The sequence below is a fragment of the Grus americana genome, chromosome 9, assembly GCF_028858705.1.
Source record: "Grus americana isolate bGruAme1 chromosome 9, bGruAme1.mat, whole genome shotgun sequence".
Lineage (NCBI taxonomy): Eukaryota > Metazoa > Chordata > Aves > Gruiformes > Gruidae > Grus > Grus americana.
Window position 1 is genome coordinate 9,753,765 of NC_072860.1, and position 20,094 is coordinate 9,773,858.

General features: G+C 42.5%; 1 protein-coding gene across 10 annotated transcripts in view; it reads right to left on the reverse strand.

Moving 5' to 3' along the window:
- The window catches only part of DOCK10 (dedicator of cytokinesis 10), a 162,986-nt gene that overhangs the window by 82,001 nt on the left and 60,891 nt on the right, over window positions 1-20,094 (reverse strand). For 8 of the 10 annotated variants that reach the window (XM_054835266.1, XM_054835264.1, XM_054835269.1 and 5 more), the window contains exons 2-4: window positions 19,600-19,719; window positions 11,609-11,698; window positions 924-1,006 (exon numbers count right to left, since the gene is read on the reverse strand). In XM_054835266.1, coding sequence (XP_054691241.1) covers window positions 924-1,006; window positions 11,609-11,698; window positions 19,600-19,719 — 293 coding nt within the window. The remainder of the gene's footprint in view (window positions 1-923; window positions 1,007-11,608; window positions 11,699-19,599; window positions 19,720-20,094) is intronic. The other 2 variants (XM_054835265.1, XM_054835268.1) reach the window with 1 other exon arrangement.

Consider the following 20,094-nt stretch of genomic DNA (forward strand, 5'->3'; position numbering starts at 1 on the left):
GGGAAGGCTTGCAGCACAAAATCCTCTGAACACAGCATCTCAAGGGACCATAAGAATCAGTTTATCGATTCTTGCAATATGTTTCGTTAGTACTAGTTTCCATCCACACCAAGCCTGGAGCACCTATTCCTGTGTTATGTGCATGTAACAACCTTTTTCATCCAGTGTCATGATTTTAATGCCTCGAATTCCAGGAAAGGAGGCAGTAACACAGCTCATTTGGGCATTCAGTGATTTCATTAACTACTCCCTAAAACAGTCCTCAGGATACAGGATGCGAACCTGCCAGGAACAGGAGTATGAGTAGAAACTCATGCAAGAAATGAGCACCAAATTCTTAATTTCTTCCCATTCAACTCAAGGAACTTGTTCCTTCTCCTCCCAGCACCTTTATGCTGATTTTAATGTACTGCCTCCAAGCACAGGAGGGATGCCCGCTTACCCAGACACTTGCACATTTCTGCAGCCTCACATCACCAGTGCTGCACCAGTGTGTGCTGTACGCATTGCACCCAATTCTTCTGGATGGTGCAGCTACAAAGCACTAAGTGAAATCCTACTCCTCTGTTACACAGGGTAACTGAAAGGAGAATTAATCCCAGTTAAAGGTGAGTGACATTTATGCATTATTAAGGATAACGGAAAGCCAGCTTTCTTGTATCAACTGTGCTTTGAATACGCAAATATGCTTCTAAGGATTTGAATCAGCACTAATAGAGTTTGTTGATACTAGTGAATTCTGCAGAGTCTTGAACTTTTGCTAAAGAACCTTTTCTTCCCCTTTTTAAAAATTGAAGGCACTATAAATACAGTAAAACAAGCAGATCATATAAGATAAAGGGAAGTGCAAATATGGACAAAGCTCAGCAAAATGACACAAACCTAACAGGAAAAAGTAAAAAAGAACTTATGCTAGATCTTACTGTGGTAAGTGTCGAAAGTCTTCTGAATACTGTTCATATTTGTAGTTCACAACATGCCACTGGGAACTGTAGTATTTACAAGCCTAAAGAAAAAAACACAAACAACAACAATAGAATTACTACAACTATTCAGACTCAAGAAGGCTAGAGAACTACAAAAGATCTGAGGGAGTCCTTTGTGCTAGAGAACATATTCTTCTCTTTTATAGCTGGGTGCACAGTTCTTGAAGGAAAGTCAGTCATATGTTTCCACATTTTGAAGCACAATTTCCCTTTTAAATTAAATACACTGAATCATACAGGATGGAGGAGGGGGCTAATAGCAATTTAACATGCTTTACTGATTCTCATCTACTCTATAGGAATAATCATTAAATTATATTGCTACTGCCTCAAAAGACACTACCTAGTTTAGACCTGACTTTCTCCATGGAAATTAATCACACGTTTTTTGTTTGCATCCTTTTTCATTACCTAAGCTTTCCATTGTAAATACATTTGCCCTACTCCTTTTATTCCCCCTTGTTGCTGCACAAGCACTCTACTTCTTGTTCTGCCCTTAAGGATTGATCTTTAACCTCTTAACAACATTCAGGAATATATTAATAGGACTATCATTTCTCACCAGAGTCTCATTTTCCCTTCCACACTGAATTGGCTCAGTCGTCATCTCCTTGTATCTTTTATTTTCTAAGAAACTTCTTGCTGGTTTTGCAGTCATCTTTTGAAATTGTTCTTAATGTATCAATCTCCCTTAAATAATGGAACCAGACCTGAATAAAGACTATACTGAAGGGCTTTGCTATGCTATCAAATAGACCAGAATAACTGCGACTGACTTGATGTTGAACTTTTATCAATGCAATTAAACACAACATGACACTTTTAAAGGCGACAAGATGCATGAAATATGTACAGTTATTTTATTGATAAGGTACACATCTACAACAAGAAAAATGACACAATGTCACTATTTCCAGTGATTCTTGCTAGAGAGTGTAAAATGCACACTGATACTTTTATAGTATGCTGAAGAATTTACCCCAGTATTGTATTACTTTCTCCCCACACTCCACCTGAACGTTTGCCCCAGCCCACGTGAGATGGACAGGGAGAAAGAGAGGGATCGAGCCTAAAACCTAACAGCAGAGGCTGCTGCCCAAGACCACAGGGAAAAGGAGGCACGTCAGGAAGGAAAACGGTGGAGATCTAAAACAGAGAAAGCAGCAGCACTGAAAGGTATCTGAGGTGGGAACAGGAAAGACGGTCTCACAGAAAGGCATGGGAAGGATGAGACTCCAGGAAACAAAGAGAATGGAATGAAGGACAGATCAAAGACATGTAAATATCAAAAGCTACACAGAGAAAGTGGAAGAAAAGGCAACAGAGGGACGGGATAAGTTAGCACTCCTCCAACCAGAAGTATTCCCTCTCTTCCCTGCCAGCCTCTTGTGAAGCTCCCATGGGAGCCATCGCTTGCACAGCGGCCTCTGCCTCACAGGGACAGGGAGGGCATTATCGGGCTGCTGGAGCACAAACCGAGATGGGGTGAGAACTTAAAGGTGGTGCTTTCTGAATTACCAGCGCTAGCTTAACAAGTCTCCTTTTTAAATCTTGTGTAAAACTTGCAGAGTATGTAGCCACAAATGAGTTTAGAAGTCATCCAGGGTGTGGTCACAGCCTTCTGTGTCAGCTTTATTTGTTTTAGAGTATGGAAAAGGCGGCAAGGAAGTGAATGCACATTTATAGGCAGTTCTCTCCCACACTGAACTGAGCAGTTCAGCACAACTGAAGGCAGTCTGCAGTAAACACATTCCATGTGGATCTACCATCTACTTTCTGGGCTGACAAAAACCCTCATTACCTTACAGGATGCAGAGTGAAGTGTGACCATTAGGCATTATAAAATAATCACTTATTCTCTGAAAATGAACATAATACTACAGCATTATAACTGACTAACTCTGCACCTTGCAGGGTCGGGTCCAAAGTCTACCCCCGACTACCATGTTCCTACACCACTGTTCGCACTTTCCCTTTGAATAGAGAAAAACAGCAACAAAACAGCCCAAAACAACCTTTCTGTTTTGTGAATCTTCATAAGAACAATTTGGTCACTCTTGTATTTGTGTGAGCTACACTTTAGTTAAAACTATTTGATAGTCACCTGGGCTATAAGAATTCTCTTACAAAAGCAACATATACTCTGTTCTACACGAGCCAATGAAAAGCTCATTCACTGAACGTTGCGAGGATGAGCACAGACCCTCCAATTCACACTTCACTTGCTCTCTACTTGGCAAACGTAAACCAACTGAACCTTCTACAGAAAGGACCACTTTTTCCCCGTGGTATTTTCATTACTAACTATTCTACTTAACAGATGCAATTAAAGCCCACAGAGAATTCTCAACACAGGCTTTTATTGCAAAGATTATAGGCTGATGTGTCCAAAAAACCAGTTGCGAATAACATATAGAACAAGCCACAGTATTTTAGCTTATAACTATAAAGGTTTATTGTGCTCCTCCAAGAAAAAGCTAATCAAAATAAAAATCAAAGGGGACAAGCAGCACATTCAGGAATCATTCAGTAAATTCACAAAAGGCAAGCCAATTCAGTGCAACAGCTAACACTGTTCCTGAACTAGCTTGTTGTGGCTGTTCATCTGTAAAATAGATCGAGTTTAAAAAAATGCCCAAAAGTTACAGCATTTTCTCTTCAGAATATCCCAACTAAAAATCAAATACTTCTGCTGATTGTACTAACTTTTAATGATTTTAATTTTTAATGGGAAATTATTATTAGAAATTGAATTTTAGCAATGAGGCAAAATACCTGCAAACCTGATTTGAGGAGCAAGAAAAAACCTTTCTAGAGGCAGAGATTTCATCAAGAGGCCTAAGCTGGATCCTACTGTTCCTGGCAAAGAGCAGAGGCACCAGTGCAGGGGTTGTTGAGCTCAAGTGGACTGCGGGGGAGGAAAAATATAGATGGAGAAATGGAAACTTTGGGACGTGGGAGGGTTGGCACACATTTGCATGAACTTTCCTATTGCATTGTTGACCAGGCAGGCTGCACAACCCATTCCCAAGGGCCCTATCAAATTCAGGTCATTTCTTTCCTTTTTTCTTTTTTCTTGTTGCCCAGCTGGCCTAATTTTTCCTTAGAGAGAGAATCCTGCAAGCTTTTTCCACCTGTAACTTCTTAGCTCTGGTTCTGGTACTAACAGTATGATGGCTACCACAGTGAGAGAGGCACTTAAAAAAAGATTTACACTGCAATGCAAATTAATCTTTTGGAGAAAAAAGAAGAAAAGAGAATGGGAAGTGAGAGAAACACAAAGGAAGCAAACACCTTGAAACATCTGAAAGCAACTCCTCTGCTTATATTCTCTCTAAGATAGCACTAGGTATGTGGTCTTTGGAAATACAGATGCACATATAATAAAAGTGATTCGTGGAACAACTGGGCTTCTTGCAGAGAAACTGCACGCACAGACCAACCCTTCCACCTCACTCACCCTTCAAGAGCAGCTGTTTCTGAGGTGGAAAGCAGGAGATGTTGAACAGGGAAGGGCAAGCCCATGCAAGGCTTGGAAACAGAAAGCAAAGATGTTCCAGAGCTGGATGTGGCCACAGTGCTAAAGGGGAAGCTGCAGAGGTGACTCTGTGCTCTGCCCCATGACCAGGGACATGCATGGTACTGCTCATAAACCCTTCCCAACCGCTTCTACCTCCAATGACCTCTGCTGCAACAACCAAAGGCAGCGCACAGGGATTTGGGAAGGTGGAAGGCAGCGCATGATCACCCTGGCTTGAAATTCAGCCCTCCACCCATGCCTACCTCTGCTCCCTTAGGTCTGCAACAAGCATGGCAGCGTCACGACGAGCTGCTAGCAACCTGTATTTTCATTTGGGGGCTCTCAAAGCTGTTTCCAAATTAACACAGCTCACACATATAGTAAAGTCCAGTGACACAGCAGTGTAACAAACCAAAACATAAAATCATAGAATGGTTTGGGTTGGAAGGGACCTCAGAGAACATCTAGTTCCAACCCCCTGCCATGGGCAGGGACACCCTCCACTAGACCACGTTGGCCAAAGCCTCATCCAACCTGGCCTTGAACACTTCCAGGGATGGGGCATCCACAACCTCTCTGGGCAACCTGTTCCAGTGCCTCACCATTCTCACAGTAAAGAATTTCTTTCTAACATGTAATCTAAATTGACCCTCCTTCAGCTTAAACCCATTCCCCCTTGTCCTGTCACTACACTCCCTGATAAACAGTCCCTCACCAGCTTTCCTGTAGGCCCCTTCAGGTACTGGAAGGCCACAATTAGATCTCCCCGGAGCCGCCTTTTCTCCAGGTTGAACAATCCCAACTCTCTCCGCCTGTCCTCATAGGAGAGGTGCTCCGCCCTCCAGTCAGCTTCGTGGCCTCCTCCAGACTCGCTCCAACAGCTCCATGTCTCTCCTGTACTGGGGCCCCCAGAGCTGGACGCAGTACTCCAGGTGGGGTCTCACAAGAGCCGAGTAGAGGGGCAGGATCACCTCCCTCAACCTGCTGGTCACATCTCTTTTGAGGCAGCCCAGGACATGGTTGGCTTTCTGGGCTGCAAGCACACACTGCCGGCTCATGTTGAGCTTCTCATCAATCAATACCCCCAAGTCCTTCTCCTCAGGGCTGCTTTCAATCCATTCCTCGCCCAGCCTACAGTCGTGCTTGGGATTGCGCCGACCCACGTGCAGGACCTTGCACTTGGCCTTGTTGAACTTCATGCGGTTCGCACGGGCCCACCTCTCCAGCCTGTCAAGGTCCCTCTGGATGGCACCCCTTCCCTCCAGCGTGTCGACCACACCACACGGCTTGGTGTCGTTGGCAAACTTGCTGAGGGTGCGCTCGATCCCACTGTCCGTGTCACCGACAAAGATGTTGAACAGTGCCGGTCCAGGTACTGACCCCTGAGGAACACCACCTGTCACCGTCCTCCACTTGGACATTGAGCCGTTGACCACAACTCTTTGAGAGCGACCATCCAGCCAATTCCTTATCCACCGAGTGGTCCATCCATCGAATCCCTGTCTCTCCAATTTAGAGACAAGGATGTTGTGCGGGACAGTGTCAAATGCCTTGCACGAGTCCAGGTAGATGATGCCAGTTGCCCTTCCCTTATCCACTGACGCTGTAACCCCATGATAGAAGGCCACCAAGTTTGTCAGGCACAATTTGCCCCTGGTGAAGCCATTTTGGCTGTCACCAATCACCTCCTTATTTTCCATGTGCCTTTAACATTAAACAACATTAAACCACACTATTATTTTAAAGTATTAAACATCTTTAAAAAGTATTTACGTCTTGTGCTATCAAAAGACCCACTGTCTGTCTGTGTTGGGTTTGTGTGGCAAGGTTTTGCCAGAACCAGGACACTGTCAATAACGTATGTCATTGTTTTGACACTCCAGTTCTTAAAGTACTGAAAGCACTTAGATTTTGAAGTTGGGGAAATCTACACTGTGATGAGCAATAATAAAACTTTCTTTGTTACATTTATCAACAGCAGTTCCCATTTTAATTTCAGTCTGAAATACATAACAGCAATGAAGATTAACCTGTAAATAAAAAAGCCTCAGAAATCAACTGTACGGACACACAACTGTTTTCAGTAGTTATACAGAAGGCTGTGGCTCTTTTAACAATATAATTAATAAAACTCCTGTTTAATAATTATCTACAGATCCTGTAGACACAACCTGCAAAATCTCAAATAAAAAAATCCCCTAGATGAATGGCGAGGGCTCTAAAACCTTACTACAAGTGACAACTCCAACTTTTGTATCAGGGAAGTTAAGAGGTATCCACATGAATACTGTACTATAACAGACAAAATGAACTAGAGCATCTGTCAAATGAAACTTCAATATTCTTACACTGTTATTTCATTTTGATGTAGTGCTTTTCAGCCAGCACGGTCCCTACTGCTCTAAGGATGAAGTGCAAGGACTACAGTCACACACAGAAATGAAAAGCAGCCAACACCCCAGTCTCAACAGCTCTCCCCAGCAAGCTCGTTTCTTCATTGTCCTCATCTTTATGAGTCATTTCCATGAGTTAAACCACCACAATTTGACATCAGATATAGTCACTAAACAGGTTTAAGCCATGCTGCATGTGCAGAGTGCTGTCAGTATACTCCATTCTGGGTTTACCTCAGACTCCTCACTCAATGCCCTGGCAGATTCCGGATGTCGCAGGCAGGACACAGTCAGCTCACACATGCCACTCAGTTCCCAGGCTTTTTCCAACAGGTCGCTAAGATGACTACTGCCTACATGGCTGTGATTCGAAAGAAGCAATTGGGTCTACAATGACTTTTAAAGCTACAAGCATGCTCAAACACAGCTCAAGAGTGCCAGCAGACTTCTGAAGGAGACAGGCCTGAGTGGAACCTACGCAAGCTGGCCCTGTCGTAACACTAACAAGCCCCAAATCAGCACATCTACATGACAACAGGCAATCTACCTCAGTGACCAGTAATTAGTGCACAGAACGATGGCAGCAACGGGGTTTTACGAACACAGTGTGAACTCCAGCACCTTTGCAGGAACACGGATGAGACCACCAGTGACAGCACTTGTGAGCTGATCCGCGGCCCAGCAGGTCACCAAAGGAACCTTTCCTGCAGCAGCCACTACCGCTGGATCACGATGGGTCAGGAGGAACCTGCTCTACCTGGAGGGAGGGATAAGACAGCTTCCCAAATGCCCCTCTGGGCTTATCTTCCACAATGACACTGCATAACCCGGGGAAGCATCTGCAGCAAGCTGCTCCGTCCTCCTTCCGCCCCTGCGCAGCTCCCGGCACACCCCTCCTCATCCACGGGGCCAGCCCCTCCGCAAACGTGCTTCCCAAAAACATGTTCAAGCAGCACCTTTCATTTTTGGAGGGATGATCTGCCTTAAAGTCATTTAAGAAAGGACAGTTCGCAGATAACACTTATTTACTTTCTGGATTTTTTTTCCATATATACCTAAAATTTCGTTCATACAGATACACAGACAGTGTGTGTGTGTGTACACGTGCGTGCATGCTTTCTGAAAATACTGACTGGATGCAAATCAATATGGGATTAAATATGTTGCAATTAGCTTAAGTTCCTCAAACTAAACAGAACTTTGAATTGCAAAATGCACTATCCCTTTATATTTCTGAAAGAAATGTGGGGAAAAATCCCAAGGATTGCCATTTGATCTGCACATTCAGGAATACAGAGTCAGAAAAGGTGATATTAGGAATGTTTTCACTGTCTAAAAGGAAGAATTTTATTTTTGTTTCTTGTGGAGTGAATGTTTCTATTTGCCAAAATTATGGACCACGAGGACAATGCTGACTGGCATAAATACATGTAGCAGACTGTGAGGAGTGAGAAAATTCAGAATTTGGGAGGAAACAGCAAGGTACAGTACAGAATTCAAGGAAGTCAGGAATACTTAGAAGAAATAAACACTGAAGACAATTTTATTCTGGCTTTAAAAGTTCTGGAAACTTCTCTTTTCTTGGAACCTAATTTAGTTATTCAAGCTCCTCCTGCCTAAGAAAAGTGGAAAAATCCACAAGGAAAATATCCTAAGGCAACTACAGGTACAGGAATGATCGATTCACAAAGTATTACCTTTAGAATATACCTAGTTATTAGGTATATTCTAAATAAAGGTACTCAGATATTAATCAATCATAAAATGTAAAATATTTATTCTCTTTGCATCCTACAGAAAATATTTAATTATCAAAGGACTTTTTATTTATTCAAGTCACTTTAATTTTTTTTTTTAAATTTTCATGTTACAGTTTCAGCAGAAAGAAGATTAGACCTATTATTTAAATTAAATTCTTCTGCCTCACCTATTACCATAACATCTGAACATCACCAACAGTGAAAGTTTCTGGTTACTGAGAAATCTAAAAGCAGTATTAAGAGAACTAAATGAGACAACTAGAGGCACAAACCTTCCAGTACACGTGGACAGCATCATATGCTATCCATACTGAAAGCTCTCCTCAGCAACATCAGCCTCATCTTTCTTCATCTGGCCTGTCGGCTCTTTTGCATCCACAAACCAATATTGCACAGGAAATCAACTCATCCTGGTATGCCTGTAAGTCCTGTTTACAATTACTTGAGCAAAGGGAATCTGATCAAAATCCCCAGGCTGTCATATGGATGGATTTTGGTAAGGGCTGGCGAAAAAACCCTGATCATTGAAGGGAAAGAGCTAGAGGTGGAAGTAAAGCCTCCCTGCTGTCACCGTAGGAAACAAACACCCAGGAAGAGACAGACAGGGTTTTAAGGCATTATCACAGACTTCTGACCACCCTTTTAAATGACCTAGCAGTACCTTATAGACAAGGCCACCTGAACAACACCAAATGCCTAGAAGGATGAGACAGGAGATCACGGATCTGAGCTCTTGAAATAGTTCCAGTACCATGTCCTCACGCTGCGCCATAGGAAGCAAAAGTTTCGCCTTCCACAGTAGACCCTTCATTTGTAGTTAACTGATTTGCTCCATGTCTTCGTGTCACAACTTGCTAAACTACTGAGATAGCGTAATATATACTAACAGTCAGTGATAGCTGTTACCACTTACGAGGAACACCAAAAAGGCTTCAGTGAGATGAAGCTGTACATTGCCTTTGTATAGCTGCCCCAACAGTCTGATCAGCAATTAGATATTTGATCCTGAGTTGTAACAAGTCCAGCTGACCAACAGATAGTCAAGTATGTTCAAGATGGATGCCTTCACTGTTCACGATGATAGAGTATATTTGAAGAAAGAGAAGACTCCTTCACTGAGTAAAGTGTTGGCTTTTTCACAGCTCCAAAAAAAGTGAAGGTCACAAACTCCATCCCTGTCCATCTATCCAGAAGCACTGAACACCAGCCTGGAACACAAGAGACTGCTGCTGGGTCAGTAGAGACGCGTGCAATTGCTACAGTGGACTACAATCACAGATCTTCATAGCACTTCAGGCTCAGTTTTGCTAAATTTTGGACTAGAAACCATCCTCTTCCTGGAGCTTAATTTATTTTATATATAGCTTTTGGCTTTGTAGCAAAGTGGAACATATGCGTTAGTACTTTAAAAGAGGGTCTTATCCTGCTACGATTCCATGCACAGACTTAGCACTGTAGTATTGTTTTTTTCCACTGCTTTGCTCCTCTCTCCCCCTCCCCTTGGCTCACTGGTATTGCAGAGAAAGCTAATAGATGTGCACAGTATGTATTTTACCAGGTTGTCTTTAGTATCCCCTTGGAGTACTCAGCTGTAATGATTCCCAGACACTGTGTACTATGTTCCATTTTTAGACCCACCACTTTCTCTGCAAAACCATGAGCGCAGTGCTGGCCTTGCAACTTGTGGAACCTTAAAATAAAAAGCAGACCCCAAAGTGCTGAAAGGGCAATGAGGCTTCTGGGAAGATAGATAATTCCACAAGCTATGCTATCTTTTAACCCTACTGTCAGATTAAGACAGATGGCAAAGTTCAGGCAATTTGAGCTGGCAATAAGTTGTTATTGCTCTGTCTAGACCTGCTGGAGAGAAATAGGGCCAGCCTGTAAAATGTCATGTTGCATACAATTCAGCAGCCACATTTCTGCCTAATCTTGAATTTTATTTTTTCTCATCCCGGTGTTTGTCTGTCACTGACTTTTCTTCCACAAATTATCTTGCAGTTATAGTGCACATGAAATAGCCCATACTCATTCAAACCAGGAACCCAGGTGTGAGAAATCCCAATCTGTAGAAGAAAAAGGCAGAGAACACACACATTGTGGGCTAATTATAAGTGCTTGGAGTTAAATCCCTTATAGAAGCTGGCTGAAAACTTGGTTTCATAAATATGTTTTGTTAACGCAAATGATGAGCTGTACTTTACACTTCTAGTGAAAGAAAGATGGGGAAGCTTCAGGGAGCCATCTAAAGTGAAATCCTTTGAACACTGCAGCCAGCACCTCCAATGTCCTTCAAAGTGATAAAACCAGTGACAACCTGAAATATCCCCTGAGGCAGCAGGAAGAGCAATCTTCTCCTATAAAACTATAGGTTTTTTAAAGGTAGAGCAATTAATCACTCCTGGTAAGGCTCTCTAACTGCCATGGAAGAACTTTGCTCGACTTTCTACTATAAAGGTAGAAGAGTCTAAACACTGACAATAAATATAATCCCCTACACATCCTTCACAGTGCAACTACTCAGAATAAGGTACATACCTTGTAATAACTCTAACAGTCTAAACCAGCGACAGATAGTTATCTTTTTTGGAAAGATATCAGTATTTTCAAAGTGCAAACCACATTCAGATCACCAATGATTAGCACTCGTGTAAAAATACCAACATCAATATCAGTGGACTAATTAGTGAGAAGGAATGCAGCAGGAAAACAGAAGAATGAAAGGCTGATTCAGTTCATGTGCAATTTTTCTAGATACAAACATCTCAGAATAGGCACCTATAGGTATGCCGTTAACCCTCCCCCTCCTTCTGGCCTCCAAAATTCAAACCTGATTCAAATCACCTAAAAAATATTAAAAGAAAAAAGATGTTCATTATAATCATAGCAAGCCTTGCCCAAACCCTTGGTTTTATTTAAAATTAAAGGATACACACACTAGATATTTACCTCTTTAACAAATAAATTTTCTGCTTTTTGTTCTGCATCTTCAGGTACAGAAGGATACAGCGTCCTGATTTCCAGTGAAATTGTGTCTGTCTGACAATAAACAGAAAAAAAAGAGCAAATTAGTCAGAGTGACAGAACAGCAGTTTTGTCTCACGAAGAGGTTAAGAACCTTATTATTATGGCTTGCATTTTTCAATTTGTCATGCAGCCAACACACACGCACACCAACAAATACAACCCAGCTCCTGCCCACACACGCTATTCAATACTATCAGCTAAAGCATTAATTACAAACAAGAGCACCATTCAAATAGATTTCTGAGAACAAAGTTGTTCCAAGCAAACTTGCTTCAGTCTCTGAGGTTTCTGATAAAAAAAGTCATCAAGTTTTCCTTAGATCCTCCCCCAGAAATATACGCCAAATCCAACAGCGTTACTTGCTTCCTCCACTTCCCTTCTGCACCTCATGTCTTTTCAGCAAACAGAACGAAAAGCTTGGACTCTTTTGGAAGGAGAAGAAAGGAGCAGAGAGCCTTCCCAATAAGGTACAAAAGGACTGCCACAGGACAGCTCGATGGTCGGAAAGCAAGTGGAACCAGGCAACAGCTTCTCAGTGAGGCATTTCCATCTGTGGGTGCAGAGAGCAGAGCAGGATTGACGTGGGACTCCTGATGCTTCCTGCAACCTCCTTTCAGACTCAACAGACACTGCACAAATTAAGCCATTTTTTTGAAAGTAGCTCCTGACTGAGCTGGCTTGTCAGGCCCCACAGCAGGAAACCACACAGAGAAGTGGATCTCCAGAAGGTCTCCATAAGGAGCCAAGCTTCCCTTAGTTCCCAGCAGGCTAACGAGAGGCCAGGGCCACCAGCAGTGCTCCTCTCTGTGACCCAGGGCCTCCATGCTGAGGTCAGGCAAGGCAGACACTTTGCAAAAGTCACATGAGAGGAAGCTTTGAGGTATTTTGAATTACTCCATGGATCTGGCTCACCCATCTTCTCTGCCATAAGAGGGAAAAACAAACAAACTCAAACCCCAGCAGACCAGATTATGCTCTCAGTTACTATGGAGTAACTCTACCACTCAAGACAATGAAGGACTGAAATCAAGACTAATCTGATCTCCCAAGCTCGTTTTCACTTCCATTACAGAAAGGCACGATTTCCATATGGCATACAACTGGTTTAGTATGAAGCACCACTACTTAGTAATACCATGAAGCTGCCTGCAATATCTACTGTGCCCCTGGAGGATCTCCTCCCAATCCCCAGTCTCAAACTAAAAAAGTGACATTTTTTCTCTACTAATTGAAGCACCCAGACTCTACGTGACAATTGCCTGTATATTATTGACTGCATTTTTCCTTACAGCTTACACCGACCACACTGATTCCTCCCCATCACTTTCCATGTAAGTAATTATGAAAGAAAGGCATCTATCACTCAGGCAGATGCAAACGTCATGGGATTCCCCAAACTTTTTCTGTTTCAGCTGGATAGCTCAGGATATATTGTGATTAAAACACTTTGGCTCCCAAAAATAACGATGGTGCCTCGTAGACACCACAAGGTGAAAAACCCCCTGTCCTGACAAACTAAGAGCAGTTCCCTAAATGCAGGTTCCTGGGATCCACCCAGCTGCGTTACCAAAGCCTGTGTGCACTGGAGCCTTACACAATCCTTTAGTCTATGAGTAAAAGAGACAGCAGATGGAGAAGTATGAATTTTCAGGCCACATTTAGTAATAGTGAAGATGTCTGAATCCTTGGTTGCTTAGGGGCTTCCCAGCAGTACCCACAGTCTCTACAACGTGCTTCATTACTTTTACTTCACACATAGGACATTTTAAGTCCCTTTTTTCAAGTGTCCCTGAGAAGATGCAATCCCTGAGCACAGCTGAAACCCCACAGATGCCCCTGAGGCCCACCATACAGAGCTCTTCCCGGGGCCGCAGCGCCAGCAGGCACAAAGCCTGCACACCGTCCTTCCATGATATCACCACTGCTGAAGACCAGCTGCTGTTTCCAGGCTAAGGAAGAATGGGAGGCCGGAAGAGAAGAGACATGTGACGCACTCTGTAGCTCATAGTGACCCTGTGGGGATGGTGACTAAGCTGCAGAGAGACCAACAACCTCTTCTGCTGCCCATAACAAAAAACTTACCTGCCCCAGGTATTACACAGAAGAGAGTTTCCAATTTTTTTTTTTTTTTTAGTTAAGACATATAGTAAGTCAAATTTTTTTACCTAATACAATGCTTCTTGTCAACTGATATCAACACACTGACCAAGACAGCTAACATTTGCCTTCATGGGGTCACTGTGCCTCCCTCCCCTTACACAGCTTGTTAAAGACTGTAGCTCAGCAGGACACATAACTCAGGCCCCCTATTTTGCCTGTGGTACGCTCCCCCACTTTCCTTCTCAACAAGACTGCACTTGAGAGCAAGAAACATAGCTGGGCAAAACAGAGAAATCGGGTAACATCGGGCTTGTCGTGCTTGCAAACTGTGCCAAAGAATATCACAAGTTTATTTACATAGAATTGGGACGTGAAAAATCTGGTGTATTGTTATATTTAAACTTGTTTTAAAAACTACAAAGCACTTCCTTTCTGAGAATTAGTTATGTTCAACCACCACTTAGCTGCAAAAGTCTTGCCACAAAAACACTTCCTGCTCATAGCTGATTACTTCCAAAGTTAAATGCTCTTAAAGGCTGATCAGGCATAGCACGTATTCTGAATTAAAAAGGTTTTGGTGAAAACGACTAAATTTCAACAACAGACTAAGTGCTTCTGAAAGGGTTATCAAAAAAAACCCCCTCATTTATAGAATTCAGCATTTATAGACGTGCTTTGAATGCAGGCTAATTTTCTAATGCTTAGGCAATCATAGCAATTCTCTGTTCACATCAGAGGCCAACTATCTTCTCATTTGTGCATGCAAATTGTGATAATCAAATAATGCAGGTATCAGCCTAAAACATTAAATTCCATAATTCTGAATTATTTTTTTCATCTATTTGATATAAATATCCTATATCCAACAATGATTTCTGGCATTCAGCCAGGCTAATTTGCATAAACTGCTGGCCCCAGGTGTTTGATTAGTTATAAGGTGCAATTTAATTAAGCACCCTCTCTTGCTGCACCCACTTTCTACCGTGAAAGCCACAAGTTAATATTGTTCCTTATCAACAATTAAGAATAATGTTTTCGGACAGTGTCTACTTTCCACCGACACAGTGAGTTTAGTATTTGAAAATGGAGTTCAAACTCCATCAGCCATTTCAAACATTTTCACTCCAAATCTATTCTAATAGCTTTTAGTCTGAAAGCATGCTACCAGTGGTTAAATCTTTAGACGGATGCATGAAAAATGATTATATTTACTTCCTGAAAAGGCAGCCCTTCTAAGAGAGCTAACCACACATGACAGAAATGTTTCTGTATGTTAATGCTTAGATTCAATCTCTCTAAAGAAAAGCTGCTCAGCCCCATTTTCATCCAAGTAAACAGATTTGCTTAACATTACCAAAAACTGTAATGAGTTAGTCCATCCAATTAAAAAGCAGGATAAGATGCAACTTTCCTGTACAAATACCACCGTGCAAATGCTGTCGCTATACAGGGCTCCCGACAGGCTGCTGTCTGCTGTCCCAGCACAGACTTCACCGAGGAGGTACAAGCGTGGGGGCAAGGAGAAGGGAAAGTGAGCACAGAGCACATTTAAAAGGCAGAATTTACCCCATCACTCACTGAATCACATTCAGTGTGAGAGGTTATTCTTTGCCCACAGTGTTTGCTTTGCTGTCTCTATTAGCTCTCTCTATTTAAATATTTGGAGTGCATCCCTCTAATCCAGATACCTCTCGCTTTCCTGCTCCTCTCAGCTGATGTGAACTTGCAAGGGTGCTCATATCCCATTAGTCATGAGAATAACGGACTCAATTGCTGCTCCTCTAAGGATACTGCCTATCACAAGGGAAATGGGAGATAAATCACATGCTATTGAAAATAACCCATGATCTCACCACTGTAACTCTTCTGATCTTAGAAATAACAGTTAGGTTTACAGGGGTATTTCCAAGGAGGCTCTAAATCCTGCGCTTAGAGCTGCCCCTATGGCACAGGTGCTCTGTTTCATGTGAAGAGGCAGTGTCATTGCCTGCTCTTGTTCTCTCCCCTTAAAGATGCATCTGGTTCTGCTGTGAACTTCTGTATTCAAATGAACAACTTTTGTCCCTGCCCAACATCTAGATAGCAGAGATTTTGCAATCTGAAAAATAAGGAGATTTTGGCTTTTCCTTGTTCAGAGCTAACAAGAAGCAGCCTGGCAACAGTCACACCTGCAGCGACGGAGAGTATCAGCTCTGCAGGACTCAGCCTCTCCTCTTATGCCTCTGTGATACTTTGGTGAGCACCTGGGTGGGCTTTCAAAAGCTCAGAAGAGCCAGGAGCACATCTCAGACTGAACTTCAATAGGTTTTGCATTACACAGGTAAGCTTTGCCACCTTACATCTATCCTAAAGTGAGGCAATAAATTATTATTTCTACTGCAGGTTCCAGTCAGACATTCAGCCATATTTATAGTTTAAGAAAGTCTGAGTTCCACTTTTCAAATAGAGATGTAAAAAGTAGTAGGTGGGGAGAGGAGGAGGAACAAATTTTCATGACCCAGAGTTTAACATGCTTTTATACCATATCACATTGAAGTACCTATTAAATACTTTCAGCTATGTTTTTATGACAATTAACTTATATTTATCGACATATTGTTAACATATACTTAGTTACTAAACCTCTGCACAAGCAAAGGTATTAGCAAAGGGGTGCTAAGCTTGCTGGCACTAAGGGGAGGGCACTGATGGTCCTACACAAGACTTGAGATTCTGGAGAGATTTGAAAAGAGACTGCTGAGAGTTCAGTGAATTTCCTAAGGATGGTGACATGAAGAAAGGACAAAAAAAATAATTTTGAAAGGATACAGCAAGCATTTTGCTTGGATACATGAAGGCATTTAGGAGAAGTACATATGTATGACAACAAACCTGTGCAAGATACAGATTTGAAAAGTAAAAGGTGAGGGGAGACCAATCTGAAGGAAGTTGTCACACTTCTTTCATGGCCTCCGTTCCCATAAACACGTAGGAGAAAACTGAGAAATAGGAATGCCAGACAGCAGCGGGTCAAGGGAGAGCGTGGCCAGGTCTGGGGAACAGAAGGTGAATGGAGCTCAGCAACCCACTGGCAAGGACGCAAACCTACCAGCATCCCCACCAAGCACACGTTTTTACGAGCGTAACAGGAAGCCCCTCAACTCTCCCTTACTACCACCAAGAAGTAGAGAGCAAGCTCCTGTTCGTGTGACAGGGAGCTCCCGAGAAGCTCTGCAGATCCCTCCTTCACACAGTTGCTGTACTGCTGCAGAACTTCCACTTGCTGTTATTTCACAGCACAGCAACAGAAGGGTGATTTGTTCACCAGATCCAGAAGCAGGTGAAAAATGAAGCTGAGCTGACGTGCTTTTTCTCAAAGGGAAATTGGACTTTGTCAGGCAGGAGGAGAGTTAGCAAGCAAGGCATTGCTGGGAGAACAAGAAGTGGAACTGATGTGAATCAACAATTTTTTTTAAAAAAAGGATTATTAAGCACAGTTACAAAAAAGTGAAGCATCTTTTCCCCAGCTGGAGTAAAACCAGAGAATGCATCTTTGTAATGTATACATCTTTTATTCTTCTGTTGAAATGCAGGGAAATGGAGGAATGCAGTCTATCAGGTTCAGATTGATACCAAAAATTCTTTGCTGTTCTGCAGACTTCTCGTAAGATGTTGGAAATGAGAAACAAAAGTCTTTCAAGTGCATTGAAAGAGAGAAAGCAATTCTGAGACGAAACAAAAGACCAGACAGTACAGCAGCTATGATAATTGACCCATATCTGATGCATGTGAATACTACAGATCCAGAAATGGGAAATCATTATTAAAAGCAGAATTTTGTCTTATGCTCACTACCTCAGCTAATTGTCTGAAGAGAGTTTTGCCCATAGGATGTGCTAACACACAGGCCCAAACGGGCTGCATCAACACCGAGCCACAAAGTCTGAAGCAATTGTAAGCATTAGGAGTTAAACAGTAAGGTCCACTATTTCCTGGGGCATTATCACATTAAATAACACTCAGAGCCAGGCTGAGCTCCTCCTAATTTAGTCAGACATGGATCTCTTTCTACTCAAATGGCTGACCCAGACTTTTGTGCACAGGTGATATTTCAGCAGGAAGAAGCAGGGCTATAAATAGACACTCTGCAGCTGAAAAACCTGTCTGCTCTGAATGCTCTGCAGTCCTGTCTGGTGGCATAGGCTCTTGTTACTGCAGCTAACTTCAACAGAAGATAACAAAGAAAAGAGACAGGTTTATTGCAAGGATATGGACCCTACCTACCACTGCTTCTGCTCTTCTGTGAGTACAGGCCACCTCTACTGTGCAAGTACCTCTCTCTCATCTGTCTTAATCTTTTTTTTTTTTCTTCTTTTATTTAAATAGATTATGCAGAATAGTTGCAAAGCATAACACAGAAGAAATAAACTAGAAGTAGCTACTAAAAGCCAGGCAGCAACTGCTCAGAATGAAATTAAAATAAGGATATGAAAATATGGTTTGACAGGCAGAGGTCTTAAGTAGCAGGACATGATTCTTCTTTCACCGAGAAGGTCTGCTCCACTGGCATGAGCTGTTACTCTAAATCAAGGGGCTCAAGGGTCTTGTGACAGCACACAGTATGTCTAGTCAGTTTTATAATGCTAAATTTCAATTTCATAATGTGCAAATGTGCAAAATGGGTACAGGAATTAGCGATGATGAGGAAATCTATTCTGTTTAGTTTTCTCTCAATCCCATGAGCACATTAACTCAGTTAATGCCACCAAGGAAAGAGAGCCATTTAGTAAAACAAAGCAGTCGATTAGATTAAGCTGGCCCAACAGGACAGTAGCAGTGCCATGAGCTGATGGGAAGGGCCCTCACACAGCGGTTACAACTGGTCACAAATTGAAATGTATTTCCATTAGATAATGCCTTTTCATCAAAATCTCAATCTTTCACAGAGATCGGTTGATTTTGAAGAAGTTGCTGTAAGACGCAGGCAATCTGCCAGCTGACTTGCCTGGCAGCACGCCTCCCCAGCTGCCCCTCCGAGCTGTGCCATCACCGCCGCGGTGAGGGCTGCCCTGGACTTTCAGATTCTCTATTTCTTTGCAGCTTGCCAGGACAAGCAATGGGGAACTGGGTGAGGTCAGGCAGCTCCACGGCTCCGGTATCCACTGCCTGTCAGCATCCCACCATGGGAGCCTGCCTCAGCACTGGGGACTCTGCACCCCCCATCACTCAGGATGCCAGATCTCAAACCCCACTGGAGAAGAATTTAAGATAATCCCAAAACCAAGCAAAAATTAAGTCCAGTTGAATTTATCTTTCTCACGCAATCTAATGTCAGCAACAGCTGTCACAGCCACCCTCTAAAAAGTCTGACTTGGAGCAGACAGCTGGGAATCACGGACTGTCTGATTCTAGTGGTCAAATACATTAAACAGAATAGGATCAGAAAGACTGGATGTACGTTACAGAAGCATGATTAAATTAGATTATAATAGTAGGGAGAGATTCCAGCACTGGCCAAACTACCACTGTGCTGAGCAAACAGACAAGTATATGTTATGGAATAACATGTTTTCTGAGTTCCTGAAAAATATTTGGGAATAACCAGGGCTTTGAGCTTTATCTAATCCTGAACAGTAAATTGACTCATATACAAATGTCAGAGAAAAAAACAGAGTGAATTTGGGGGGAGGTAAGTAAGGCATTACGCATAAATTAGGAAAATCTTAGAGAGCCCTTGGGCAATTTCTGGCTCTTCCTCTAGCGATGAAAGTAAGATAAATAAATGAACAGACAAAACTAAGAGAAAGAATAACACGTATTCGCCTTGTACTTACTGAAAAGTCATCGTCGGGGAATAATATCAGATCCTTAAACTGGCTATCCCCAATATTTTTTTCAATCTCTGTGATAACAGCTTCATAATCCAAAGGCTCCAAGAGTTTGGGTTTTTCCTGCTGTGGAAAAAAAGAAAAGATCAGGTAATCTCTCTATGCTCAAATTTGCCTTCCTCCACCTTCACAAACTGAGATCTGATGCATTTTTCCTTTTTTACACCAAAGTCTGAATAATTTCTTCCCCTCGCTCCATTCTTCCCAGCTTGTTCAGCTGAGCTCAGGCGAGAACAGTGAAGCGAGGAAGTTGGGGCAGTTGTAACAGTCACCTGGTAACTCAGAGCATTCTGTCAGCTCGTTACAGAGACCAAACTCACCACGTTAACTTACCTGTCCTTCTCAGGAACGCTCTTCCCTTTCTCTGTAGATACATGTAGGCAAATAGACAGATGGACACAACCATCATGAACATAGATATGACGCTGAGCTCCTATGTTT